Source organism: Macadamia integrifolia, chromosome 7 (assembly GCF_013358625.1).
Source record: "Macadamia integrifolia cultivar HAES 741 chromosome 7, SCU_Mint_v3, whole genome shotgun sequence".
Lineage (NCBI taxonomy): Eukaryota > Viridiplantae > Streptophyta > Magnoliopsida > Proteales > Proteaceae > Macadamia > Macadamia integrifolia.
The window spans coordinates 10,288,598-10,303,229 of record NC_056563.1 but is presented as its reverse complement, the minus strand read 5'-3'; the positions used below and the strand labels follow the sequence as shown (position 1 = coordinate 10,303,229).

The window sequence follows — 14,632 nt, the reverse complement described above, 5'->3', positions numbered from 1 at the left end:
CTCTTCGAGCTTTCTCTCACTAATCAGTTTTCCATTTTTCCTCTCTCTCTCTCTCTCTCTCTCTCTCTCTCTCTCTCTCTTTCTCTCGCGAGAGCGAGCTGATCCGTCTCTGCAGAAATGGAGGTGTTTTACTATCTTGTTTTTGGTGTCCTCGCGATGGTTGTCGGTGCTCTTGAGTTCAGCCAGAACAACAAAGATCGCATCAATACCTCTTCTGCTTTTAATTCATTTAAGAACAATTACCTCGTCGTCTACTCCCTAATGATGGGTAAGTTAGGTCTTATCTCCTCTTTGAATTTTCCATTAACTTTTCTTAAAAATTTCGTGTAATTTTTTTCGTTATCTTAATTTTTAAGGTTGGATCTAGTAGTATCTCTTACACACTACGCACTCAATTGATATGGATGCCTTAATTTTCCTCGGATCGATGAAACGAATTTGTCGGTCACCGTAATTTTCAGGATTTTCAGTCATTAATACGTGGGATCTACAATCCGGCGGTATTTTCACTGCTGTGTATTCGAAAGTGTTGTGAAGTCGATATAGATTTTAATTTACTCCTTAAATCACAGATCAATTGAATTTGTAGCACTCAAATAATGTATGTAATGGCCCTTATCAACTCGATCGGTTGGCTCTCCTTCTTCAATTGGCAAAATGGCTTAAATTGGCCGCTCTGTAGTTGTTAGAGGAGATCTAGTTTCTTAGGAGTTAGAGTCGATTGGTTTTCCTTTTCGTTGCTAATCAAGATTCCTGCGGCAAATAGCTGGGGATTGGCTGCAGGGTCCTTATGTCTACTACCTCTACAGTACATATGGCTTTGGGAAGGGGGAGATTGGACGACTCTTTATTGCTGGTTTCGGATCCTCGATGTTGTTTGGCACTATTGTGGGATCTTTGGCGGATAAACAGTAAGATTTTGTTCTCCGTACTTGTCTATCAGTGGTCACATTGATTTGCTGGGTCCTCATACCTTCGTGAACCATGTACAGGGGCCGTAAGAGGGCATGTGTTACCTACTGCATAACTTACATCCTGAGTTGCATCACCAAGCATTCTCCCGATTACAGAGTTCTCATGGTGGGCCGTGTATTAGGTGGAATCGCCACTTCTCTTCTGTTTTCAGCTTTTGAATCATGGCTTGTTGCAGAACACAATAAGGTGAGCCCTTCAATTTTGCAAGTATGCCACCATTACGGGTGGGTTTTCATATATTGGATGCTTGATAATTGAGGCATTCCATGGATTGGTGAAGGCACACAACATTTGGTCGGTCTAAGGCTCTAAGCTCTGAGCTTAACCTGATCCAGTGACGACTCTGATAAAATAATCACAAGGCAACTATATACCAGCTTGCTTTGAAGTAGTGAAATCCATGGGTGAAATTATGGAACCACCTATGATGAGTTTGCCACATTTTCTAGTGTGGCGATCTCATTTGGTTTAGTCAATCTGTTTATTTTGTTTTGTTTTTTTTTGTTGTTTTTGTTTTTCAAGATGTTCTATATTGTTTTCTTTTGATGTTTACCATGTTTCTTTTCATGCAGAGGGGCTTTGAGCAACAGTGGCTGTCCCTGACGTTCTCTAAGGCAGTATTTCTTGGCAATGGTCTCATTGCTATCATCGCTGGGTTACTTGGCAATCTACTAGCTGACACTCTTGGCTTTGGGCCGGTTGCTCCTTTTGATGCTGCCGCATGCTTTCTTGCTATTGGTATGGCCATTATATTGTCAACATGGAGCGAGAACTTTGGGGATCCTTCAGAGAGCAAGGACCTGCTTACCCAGTTCAAGGGTGCTGCTGTAGCCATTGCTTCTGGTAACTTTCTTATATTTTTCTACCTTTTGTGTATCTTGTTCTTCTTTGAGAAAGACACAGCATTTGGATATTCATTAGGTATATATTGAGGATATGCTATACATGACAAGATTAGGCTTTGTTTGATGAGTTGTACTTGGGATTTTTTTGGTTGATGGGTTAAACTTGGAAGATCTGCTATGGCAAAAATGATCCCTTGGAGTGCTTATAGCCTCTTTATCAATCAAGTTCTTTTGTACAGTTAAGTTAGAATTGGTAAGGGGTTGACGTGGGGTTTGAAGGGAGATTCAGTAGTTTGGGTTATATTCTGCACTCGAGAGATCCCCTTTGCTGTATATATTTAATGTGGTTGCACTGTCATGCTTTTCTGTAATCTATCATAGTCCATCTTAGATTCACTTTTTATTTTCCCCCTCGGACGCATTTTTTGTTGTGAAGACTCTGATTTTTGTGTCATGTGAAATCAGATGAGAAGATTGCATTACTGGGAGCAATACAATCACTGTTTGAAGGTTCCATGTATACTTTTGTGTTTCTATGGACTCCCGCTTTGAGCCCAAACGATGAAGAGATACCCCATGGTTTCATTTTTGCAACATTCATGTTGGCTTCAATGTTGGGAAGCTCCATCGCATCTCAGCTCATGGCCCGACAATCCCTCAAAGTTGAGAGCTACATGCAGATTGTTTTTATGATTTCAGCCTCCACCTTCCTGATCCCTGTACTTGCAAATGTATGTATGACCCAGTTCCTTCATCCAAAACTTTTATCTAATGATTTATTTTATTATGGTATCATCTGATGTCATTCTACCTGTCAACAGTTCTTTGTACCTCCCTCCACGGTGAAAGGTGGAAGCATATCATTTGCAGGTTGCATTCTTCTCTTTGGCTTCTGTACCTTTGAGTCTTGTGTGGGAATATTCTGGCCGTCAATCATGAAAATGAGGTCCCAATATATTCCAGAGGAGGCCCGAAGCACCATCATGAACTTCTTCCGCATTCCTCTTAACATTTTTGTGTGCATTGTCTTGTACAACGTGAGTAGCTTAATGGCTCTACTGCATTAGCTGTTTTGACTTACTATGGTTCTTCAATTTAAAATTAACAAGTGTGGAACCGGGAGAAAAAAAATCTCAAATATAAAAGGAGTTTTATTCCACCATATGGCTTCAGAAGCCTTTCAGTGATCTTAGTGGATGCTCACCTTACTGAAACCTGCAAACTCTTCTTGAATGCCATGGCAAACCAAGTTCTATACATTTTGTTCTGCAGGAGTGATCCTATGAAATGCTGCCTTTTTCTATATAGCCTTCTTAACTACCATGGCAGTCATCTATCTCTTTCTCCCCATCTCCCCTCTTGTACACACACACACACACACACACACACAAAATATACTGGGAAGTATAGAAGGGAGCTTGTCTGCATCATAACACTTGTAATCTTCATCCATTGCTGAATAAAATTTTGCTTTCTGTGTGAAGGTTAATGCATTTCCTATCACCGTCATGTTTGGCATGTGCTCAATATTCCTCTTCATGGCAGCAGTTTTACAGAGGAGACTCATGGTAGTTGCAGAGAGCCACAGGACTAGTAAGTTTCCTTGTCAAAAAGTTACAGGACAGTGTTGAATTAAATCGACAATGTAGATGGGCCTGGACAATACTTCTGCATTGTCTGGTTTGGTCTTACAGTTCAGGTCCCAATGATTTAGCTTCCCCAACACCCCCCCCCCCCAAATTCATGGTTTCTAGTTAAATCCCAGTTGCAATATCTTAAGTTTTTGCGACTTTTTTTTCATACCTGGCTGAATCCTTAATGCAGTTCAAAATAAAAGAAACAATGAATTAAAATGATAGACATCAGATGATATCTTTACCATGAACTTATGGGTTTTTTTTTTTTTTTTTTTCTACAGAGCCACAAGATTGGATGAAGGAGAGGGACATGGAGACAGAGCCATTAAAAATCTAACTGTGAGTAAGGAGATGGAAGTGTGGGAAATATAGGGAAGAGTCAAGGGAAACCAGCTTTTCCAGCCATAAAGAGTTGCCTTTGTGGCGAAATTATTGAAATAAGGAGGTGCGGAAGTTACAGGATATTGCTATATTGATCGAGGATGGATGGATGGATGGATAGATTCTTTTCTTTCTTTCAAAAGCCGTCGATGATCTGCTGACGAAGATCTAAACTAAAAGTAGTACAGCCATTTCTGCAGGACACAGTGGGGGCAAGGTTAGTTTTGTTTTAGGATTACTCTTTCTGCAGTGACCGTCACTGTGGTAGTTTCAGTATATTTCAGTTGTATAAGCTAGATATTCCATTTTGTAATGTAGTCTCTTATCTAGTCTCTTGTCTAGTTTTGGATAAGGGGTTGGTAGATTAATTGAGGGAGGGTTTTCCCTTTTTTTTTTTTTTTTTTTTTTTTTCTTCTTTCTTTTTTGGAGGGTGGGAGGTGGTCGTGGTGGTGGTGTTGGTTGGGATGGAAGGGGTTTGGTGCTTGCTGTGGTTCACGTTATTTGTTTTCCTGAAGATGCAGAAACAAGGGCTCTTTCTAACATGTTTTAATATGTAGTGACTTCGACAGATATGGATATCCATGACCTTTCATTTAACTTCCCCACCCCCCACATTGTTTTTCAACTTCTTTCACTTACATCATATCATAGTGGTAAAGAAGCACCTTTGAATGCTTGTTTTGGTAAATTACATTCTTCACATAAAGAGAGAATTAATGTAAAGCATTTCAAATAGATCAGGTCTTATTTGCATGGGCCGCCTGGGTTTCCTACACCCTCTCACATGATTTTTTTCATTATTTATAAGAGAGAAAATGATTAAAAATTTTCATGTGAGGGAGTGTGCTAGGGAACTCCGGCAGTTGATAAACCAATCTCAATAGTCAAATTTCAGTCCAAAATTCTCACTGAATTTTAGCTGGTGTGGGTACCTCTACTGCATTCTAGCTGATGGATGATGAAAACAAAAATGTATACCAGTGATGTTTACTAGGCTATGTTTTTCAACTTGAAGAAAGGGATAGACATTAAAAATATATATATATATATATATATATATAATTATGATTTTTGTCTTATATATATATATTTGCTTTAGGGGTGTTAACCCTAAATTTTATTTTTTTTGGTAAATGATGTTAATCCTAAATCAAAGAAGGCAAATCGATCGAACTCTGATCAAATTAATTCAAATCAAACTGATCCTTATTAGGGCAGCCAAATTGCATCAAAACTGAAAAACGGAAAAATCAATATAAAAGTGATTAAAAAAAAAAAAAAAAAAATTTGATACCAATCCATGAAAAAAGAATCATAGTTTTTTCATAATCGTTTTATGTATATATACATATATAAATACATGGTAAACCATAACCGAATCAAGCCCGATATCAAACTGAAACTAAAGTTCTAGATCGAAACTGAATTTAAGCATTCCCTTATCAGACCGGCTTGGTTTCATCCATTCAATGCCCAGAACCGAATCAAATCGATCGTTTGAAACCCCTACTTTGGTTGGAAAGAGAGAAAAACACATCAGTACATTTTTGTTTTGTTCATGCCAACCAAACATATCCTAAGTTTTTAACATTTCAACTTTTTTCTACCCAAAAAAAAACATTTCAACTTTTTGGCGGTAAAACCGGTCATTCCTCCAATAGTCCAATTGTGACTTTTTGAATTTTTAACAGTCAGAGATTCCATGCGGTCCTCACTTCTTCATCGCATCGTTCCTTCCTTCTATGTTCTCTAGACCAAGTGAGTGAGAGCCATAAGCCCGTCTTCTCAAACTGAAATTGTCAATGGAGTTATTACCTTCTGATCTCTCGCTGAAGATCTTCTCTTTATTGGATCACGAGGCCCTTGCAACTGCCCAACAAGGTTAGAACCCTCAAGATCTCATCTTCGTTTTTAGTTTTCCTTTCGAATCGTCTCTCCTATTATATGAAGATTATATGATTAGTTGTCGAGAAAGGTCCTGGACAGACCCAGATAGGGATTGATTTAATCATCGTGTGAGAAAATTTTCTGCCATCGTCGAATCAAACCTTTGATTTGATTCGTAAAATCTGTTTAATTTTGTCGGATCGATTGTCTCAGATACTCCATCGATCCTCTTTTTGGGGAACTTTCAGTTCTAAACTGTAGCTCTTTCTCTGCATAGCTCTAAGAATTCGATTAGGGAGCGATCGGTAGCTAACCATCTAAACTATCTTGGATTCTTCCATCTAATTTCCGGATCAGTTCACATTTACGAAGAAGAAGCAGATCTAGGAGATCTGCAACCATGCCCGAGTCAGTAGTTTGCAATCTACTACAGTTTTGGTTTAATTGTGACTTGTGAGTCAATTGTTGTTTTTATGCAATTGATAGATGAGTAAGCAAGCATTTATTTTGGGAAGTCTGCAGAAAATGGAGGGTCTTGGCCTCTAGCAACAATCTGTGGTGCAAGTGGGGAGAACATCACACAGCCTTCTATGCCCCGCATGGTTCCAAGTTATGGAAAGATGTATATCAAGTGCAAGACCGTTGTGATCGAATCGGATTGTAAATCATTCTATCTTGTAAATTAGTGTCTTGCCATAGCTGAACTGAAAAATGGTTTCTCAGATCAAAAACTATAAATCTTTAGCTTTTGTTTTAAAAAAAATTTATGTTGAAGTTGGTGATAGTTGATCCACTCTTTGAAAACTTCATTGAAATGATGATACTAACATTTTGAGAAATTTTGGAATATTTACCTATAAATTCAATTAAGACTACTATATAACTAATAGGAGGAACTCTGATGGAACTATTCTTTGTAAGCTCGTTCTCCCCTCCTTGTTAAATGATAATACCGTCTCAACTCACTACTCAAATCCTGTTATACCATTCCACTCTACTGGGGCCATATTATTCAAAGAAATACAGTCAAACTAATATCATTTTGGTTATCTGAATTTAATCTGAAAGAGAGTTTCTTAGATTGTTTGAGAAGGGGTAATCTAACCAGGGATTGCCTGGAATAGTCACTTCTACTTTGAAATATCACTGGCACCTTTCAACCTATGCATTCTTTGCCTTTTACACAATTCTTTTATTTCCCGACCCTTCTGTGTCTTTCACTTATTTGCTTAGGTCTGAATATTACAACTTTATCTTTGATGATGAAAAGATGCATGCATGCATGCATAGAGGTTTAAGTAATCAATCCTTGAATGGATGCTTGCATCACTGAATCATTGTGTGCATTCTGATGCATTTTGCTTACAGGGGATTGAAAATTATTAGGGAATGTGATGACTACTATCTTGTTCACCATGGAGAAATCCGACGGTACTTGGGTTGCAGGAAGGGCGAAAAAGTTGTTTCTGCTCGGTCTAATTTAAAAAGAAGCTTTGTTGGGGAATAATCTCTGGGAGCAGATGAACCTTGCTTCACCATCATTGACAAAATCCTTTTCTTCATTGGCGACTTGGAGATTGCATCTAGAATTGGAAAACGGAGTCGGGTGATGTAATTCAGCCACAACTGTGACTCTGTCAATTCTGAAAGTAATTTTTGTACAGGGCAAAGTTTACATCTCATCTGTTCTATGAAGGAGCAAGGACAATCTTGCTCATCAGATTGTCCAATATACATACCTGGGACTGTCCTTGGTGTTTGTATTTAAAGTTTACCCTCACCTCCCCCCCCCCTTCTTTTTTTGTAATCTTCAATGTTGCAGGCTTGGTTCCAAGTTGTTCATGCAAATAAATGAAATGACATTGCCCCAAGTCCAGTTTTTACCTGTCACATAGGATCTAAAGCTCCTAGGTTGAGCCAAGGTTTAAAAACCCAAAATCAGATCGGATTGAAAGTCTCTAGAACCCTACAAATCAGAATTAGAAAAAATAAACAAAGATTTTCATAACTCTAATTTTTGGAGTATTTTTATTCATTAGACTTATAAATCTTGTTATAAGAAATAAGTTTCATTGATGTTCTACCATTTTTCTGACTTTAAAATAAGAAAAAATGACCAAAGCATAACATCATAATGCATTTATAGCCGACTGAAAAGAGGAGCTGGTTTGTTGGAAGCAATCCTAGATCCAGAGTCAAGTGTCGCTGAGCAGGAAGACCTGGCAGTTGAAAATGGTGGCTGCTTCTTCCCAATTTGAGTTTCTAGGATTCCTGCTGATTTGAAGGCAGGTCCTGTGTCCGATTCCAGGTTTTAAAACCTTGATTAACCACTCCCCGGTTGCAGCTGCTGCGTATACAAATGTCTATTGTGACAGATGATCAAACACAGTTTAATTGATGCTCATTCACAACCCCCATATCTAATGCAATTTATTACATACACAGAATGGTGATAGCAAAGCATTCATCAAGTCCAAGCTCACCCAGTAAGCCGAACTGTCCTGTGTCTAATGTTATAGATATTGGTAGTGGTGTCCATGATGGTATCGACCAATACGGATCAGTTCAGATCAGCTGCTATAATTTCAAAACTGATCCACTTTTGGGCAGGAACATCGTATCAGTATTGAATCAATATCGAGATACGGCAATACCTATACATGTCGACTGATAGGTTGATTCGACACCAATACTTAGAACCATGCCGGTGTCCAAGTTCAACTCCCCTCCCCCAACATGCACACACAAAGAGGATAGAGATGTCTTGTGAGGACAAAGGCTTATCTGCCCCCAACATGCACACACAAAAACAGGATAGAAATGTCCTGCGAGGACAATGGCTTATACATGAAATGGGGACTTAATTTTTCAAAGCAAAAACATGGTCAAACAAAATTCCATAAAATTTCAGATCATGGATTTCATACAGTAAATTCACCTTACATAATCTCAAAGAGGAACATAAAACAAATTTTAGGAACTAGACTGCAGCAATCTGCAGTTCAACATAAGGGCCACCTAATAATCCTACATATGCATATAGCTATACTCCAATGCACTCGGGACAAAACATCTCAAATTAAAACCTCTATCCTGATAAGAAGAAGATTTAAGCATATCAAATCAGTTTTTCGAAGAATTTCAAGTACATGGTTCATGCAGCAAAGCTCCACAAAATTTTCAAAAAATAATCAGTCTAAAATCTTTTACCTTAATCAAATTCTCGTAAAATTTAATGAAATTGATTAACTTAATCTATTGGCAGCAGCAAAACCTAAAAGCATACAAAACCAAAGACTGATTCAAGGTCCAATATAGCAACCGAAGTGAGCATGCTTTCTCAATTGTCATCAATACACAAGCAAGCCTTAACCAACTAGCTGGTCATCATGCTATTGAAAAGCTGTGTTCCAATATTCATGTTCATTCTTCATTTCTCTCCTTCCAATTAAAAAAAGAAAAGGTACGTCATCGTAACGAATACCAACTCACCAAGGCACGTATAATCCCAGTAAAACATATAACCCAATTCCATCCAAAATAAATAATTAGCCCTTGGATTGTTCTATATACTTCAAATCAAATATTTTATGGCCCTAACTAGTCCCATCAGATACTTCATTTGCACTAATTGAAGTCAATCCATTCATTTCTGAATTCTGATTCTATATTTGCACTCATCCCTGTCATCACCTCCATATTCACCACAATCAATTCTATGCATGTATGCGGCATGATAGGTGTTCCAAACTAAATGAGAAAAGGAACATCGAAACCCTTGAAAAAGAAAGGCACGATAGGTCTCATGGTTGTCATATAAATGTCCCTTGTAACTTTTGGAATGATACATGTCAATCTCATGACCACCTAGAAGTTATTCTCCACATCATTCAACCCAATCACCCCCCCCAATATTCACCACAATCAAATTCTATGCATGTATTGGATAATTGACCGCCCAACTTTCTGCTTCACAAAGGCAAGATAGGTCTCATGGTTGTCTTATACATGTCCCTTGTAACTTTTGGATGGTACACGTCAATCACATGACCACCTAGAACTAAAACCAATCTAGTTCGGAGTAGCATCCTCTCTCTCTCTTGAATGATGAATGATGGATGATGGAGTTGAGCTAACAAAATATGTGCTGTAGTATCTTATTATAAATCTCAACTGTTCTGTCAGACCCATCCTATCTTCTTAAAATTGACTCTATCTACAAAGTTGCCTTTTCTTAAAACCTTTTCTTGCTTTAAAAAAAAAAAAAAATCTGTAGTTCCAAGACGGTAGTCACCGCCACCCATGGTTTTAAGTATCGGTGCGTATCGTGCCGTATCGGCCGATACGTATCGATATCGGTAGGCATCGGCATGATACATACCGATAAGCTACGAGGAATTTTGGGCCTCTGTTTGTGTATCGGCATATCGTACGTATCGTATCGTGCCGTACCGTATCGGTACCGATACGTACGATACTCTACGATACGAACTTTTAAAAATCTGAAAATTCCCGAGAGTATCGGTACCGTATCGGTATGTATCAAAGGTATCGTACAGTATCGAGCCGTATCGTACCGTATCGGTACGATACAGGTACTTAAGTGTGAATTTTTTGTTGTTTGAAACAAATACTTCACACTCACCAACAATTTTCTATATTTTGCTTCTTTCTTCCCCTTTGATTCACACACATGCCGGATGAGGGTTTAAAGTTATTGAGGCAAAAGATTCCAAATACTTGCAGTGGCAGGGAAGGTACAGCTGGCTGGAAGCTTTCAAACAGTCCTTGGAATCTACAAGTTATAGCATGGTCCCGTGGCTCACTTACGTGGTTTATGTCAGACGAAGTCCCTGGTGTTACTTCTCCCATGGTTTACATTGGAATGTTGTTCAGCTGGTTTGCTTGGCATGTGGAAGATTATGAGCTTCACCGCTTGAATTTTCTCTATACTGGTTGACCAAAAACTTGGTATGCTGTTCCCGGAGATTATGCCTTTGCTTTTGAGGAAGTTGTTCGTGTCTAGGGTTATGGAGGAAATCTCGACCGCCTAGGTATGCAACTTGATTTTTCTGATTAATTGATCCATCTAAAATATTGCTTTGGAAAGTCCGAGAAACTTGTGCTTGAGAAACTTTCTTTGAGGTGTATTAACCTTGAAAATATTTCAAAGAGAAAATTCTTAAATATCAATTAAACTCAAATGGTAGATTGAAACTTTCATTGTGGAACTGAATGGTTCAAAGAAGGAGAGAAACATAGTCCAAGAAGAACCTTGAAGGCTTGAACTTGAAAGTTGAAACATTTGAATAGTAAGTTCTTGAATCTTTACTCACTTTTTTCAATTTTAACCTTAGATTTTCAAGTTTTTTTATAAATCTAAGGTTCATCATACTTAGAATCACATTTTGTGCATCATTATTACATGAAATCATTGGATTTAGAAGGATTTACAAACTTTTTTCAAGAGAAAATGAGGGTTTCAATTTTTTTCAAATTTCTTATATCTACTCATGTTCAATGGTTAAAAATGTTTAGATTTTTTATATGTTATGTAAAAACAAGTGTTCTACAACTTCCATGGGAATTTTTGATTTTTCTTAAAAAAATATATTTTTTTAATTTTTTTATTCCGAAATTAATTTAAAAAGAAAAAAAGAAAAAAAGAAAAATCCCCAACATTTTTTTTTTAGAAAATTTAGTTCATTCAACTCTTAAAAATAATGTCATAAGTTATAATTATTAAATACATGATTTCAAATGAAACCCACATTTTTTCCCCAAAAAAGTGAGGGTTTCAATTTTTTTTTTTAAATTTCTTAGATATACTCAAATATATTGGTCCACACTTTTTTGATTTTTTATATGTTCTTCAAAAACATTTAATCTATAACTTCTATAAAAAAATTTTAATTTTTCTAAATAGTTTGTATTTTTTATTTTTTTTTATTTCGAAAATTAATTAAAAAATAATAAAAATACTAAAAAAAATACAATTTCTTTATAAAATTCAGTTCATTTTAGTTTAAAAAAAATATATATAATTTACTTGGCCAATGACCATGATGTAAAATTAGATGCACAATTTTTTCCAAAAAAAGTGTGCATTTCAAGTTTATGTAAATTTGGAAAAATAAAAAAAAAAATCTTTTTTTTTTCTTTGGATGCATCTCATTTTAGTTTCTAAAAAAATGCTATTATGTACTAAATACTAAATCAATGAATATGCATATTAAGATTCATTATTTAGCTTTGTAGGAAGATGGTGCCTAAAGAACGGACTAAGGATATTGGATGGGCTACAGCTGAGAAAGTACAAGGCAATAGGTTGTGTACAAAATGCAATTACTGTGATACTATCCACCTAGGAGGTGGAATTACCAGACATAAACAACATTTGGCTGGAGGATTTTCTAATGTTGCCAAATGTAACAAGTGCCCAGATGAAATAAGCAAAGCAATGAGGAAGCACTTAAGGGGAAGTAGAGATAAAGCAAAAAAAGCTGTTGAAGAAGATGATAGATTGGTTGAGAATCTAAGGGATCATGAGGATTATGAAGGATCTGATATGGAGGCAGAGGATGAAGATCAACAGCTTGCACGAGCGATGCATATTTCAAGGGAGGAAGCAAAAGAAAAACAATGGATAGCAGAACAGCTGAGAAGAAGTCAATCTGTAGGACCTAGGCGTGGTGGCCCGATGATTTATGAACAAGGTTCTGGCTCTAGAAGTCGTCCAAGTGTAGATATTGGAGGCACTGTGAAGGGCATGTTTGATAAATTTACCTCCAGTGGTAAAAGTAAGGGGAAAAGGAGCCCAGAAATTAGAGATATGAGAGATGCACCATATAAACATCATGATGAAGGGCAACAAAGGATTGAAGAGGCTTTCCAACCAAAAACATTGAGTAAGAAAATTGGGAAAGCAATCTCTAGGTGGTTCCACAGTTCTATGATTCCACCTCACAAAGCTAAAGATCCGTACTTCAAGGCTATAGTCAAGGAGATTCAGACATGTGGGAAAAATGTGAAGCCACCCACACCCCATGAAATTGCAGGGCCATACTTAGATACTATTGTGAAAGAGGTGGATGAATACATTGAAGAGTTTAAATACAAGTGGCCTGAATATGGAGTGACCATCATGTGTGATGGGTGGAGTGGACCGACGAGGATGTCCATCATCAATTTTCTGATATATTGTGATGGGAAAACAATATTCCATAAGTCTTTCAACGCATCCTCAGATATCAAGGACTCAATGTATTTTTTTAAATTAATGGATGAAGTTGTTCAGGAAGTTGGGCCAGATTATGTTGTCCCTCCAATTTCAAAAAGGCTGGTACTTTACTTATGGTGAAGTATCCCACCTTATACTGGACACTTTGTGCAGCCCATTGTATTGATTTGATGTTCAAGGACATTGGTGAAATGAACAAAGTGCAGACATTGGTTTCTGATGCCAAGATGATCACCAATTTCATCTACAATCACAGCTGGGTGTTGGCATTGATGAGAAAGTACACAAAAGGTGACTTGGTGAGGCCCGCAGCAACAAGGTTTGCAACAAATTATATTGCACTTGATAGTATTCAAAAACGGAAGGAAGGGCTAGTTAAGTCATTCACCTCTCATGAGTGGTTCAGTAGTAGATATGCAACCACTGAAATTGGAAAAACTATTCAAGATCTAATCACCTCAACAAAGTTTTGGGAAAGGATATACCGATTTACTAAGATTATGCAACCACTATTTGTGATACTTAAATTAGTTGATGGTGATAAGGCACAAAAGATGGGAAATATAGTGCATTGTATGGAAGTTGTTAAACAAAAGATAGAAGAGGAGAACCCAAAGTCATTTAAGGCATTTTTGAAAATTATAAATCGTCGATGGGAAAATAATTTGGTTCAAGACCTTCATCGGGCAGGTATTTTCTCAATTAAATTTATAAGTTACTTTATTATTAATTTAATATATTTAATCGTTAACAATAAGTAATATGTAACAATGTCAATGTGCAGCCTATTATTTGAATCCGGATCTGCACTACAAGAATAATTTAAGGTTTAGGAAAGATTTGATGGAATCTTTGAAGGATGTTATCAACAAGTTAGCTTCTAATATTGATTCGGCAAAAGATGCAATTGAAGAGGTTAGTAGTCTACTAAACTTACATATTGAATCATTGATTAATATTTAATACATTGAGTGGCATATTAATATGTTAATACATGGATAGGTGAGGTACTTCCGAGAGGCCACTCAAAAGTTTGCTGATCATTTAGCTATCCGTGCTAGAGGAACACAACGCCCTGGTAATTTAGGCTTAATTAGCTATCCTTGTATTTCAAATTTATTTCAAACTCCTAATGTTGCAATTATCTTTGTACAGCTGATTGGTGGATGAACTATGGATGGAGCGCTCCAAGCTTGAGGCCAATCGCAATGAAAATATTATCATGCACGGCATCCTCATGTGGTTGTGAACGTAACTGGAGTACGTTCGGATTGATACACACCAAACCTCGGAATCGTCTGAGTTATGAGAAGCTGGAGAAGCTAGTGTATGTGCACTGCAACATGAAATTGAAGACGAAATATTTAGAATTGGAGAAATCAGGGGATGATATTGATGTCAACCCAATTGACATCACCCACATACTCGACGAGGAAGATCCAGTTAGGGGATGGATTGAGGAGACTGAAAATGTTTTAGTGACAAATTATCTGAAGATCGACGAGAAACCACACCTGATCCCATTATAGATGACCTCATTAGAGATATAAATGAAGATTTTAAAAATATTGTTGATGATGAAACCCAAGCACCATCAACTATGGAAAGAGGATGATGATAGCTCCAATGATGACGATATTAGGAGGACGAGATCAGGTGCTACATAT

The 14,632-nt window shown here is 37.2% G+C and overlaps 1 protein-coding gene and 1 pseudogene across 1 annotated transcript; both read left to right on the top strand.

Moving 5' to 3' along the window:
- Positions 1-21: 21 nt before the first annotated feature.
- LOC122083508 (molybdate-anion transporter-like) lies at positions 22-4,481 on the top strand. Its single transcript, XM_042651345.1, has 8 exons — positions 22-268; positions 767-911; positions 993-1,161; positions 1,548-1,818; positions 2,286-2,551; positions 2,642-2,857; positions 3,305-3,413; positions 3,739-4,481. The coding sequence occupies exons 1-8, from the start codon at positions 118-120 to the stop codon at positions 3,792-3,794; spliced, it is 1,383 nt and encodes a 460-aa protein (XP_042507279.1). The 5' UTR covers positions 22-117; the 3' UTR covers positions 3,795-4,481.
- Positions 4,482-5,539: 1,058 nt separating this feature from the next.
- LOC122083860 lies at positions 5,540-7,596 on the top strand (annotated as a pseudogene).
- Positions 7,597-14,632: the final 7,036 nt, after the last annotated feature.

Coding starts and splice junctions, on each gene's coding strand:
- LOC122083508 (XM_042651345.1), top strand. CDS start 118: ATGGAGGTGTTTTACTATCTTGTTTTTGGTGTCCTCGCGATGGTTGTC. Junction 2,858..3,304: donor TGTGCATTGTCTTGTACAAC/GTGAGTAGCTTA, acceptor TTCTGTGTGAAG/GTTAATGCATTTCCTATCAC. Junction 3,414..3,738: donor TGCAGAGAGCCACAGGACTA/GTAAGTTTCCTT, acceptor TTTTTTCTACAG/AGCCACAAGATTGGATGAAG.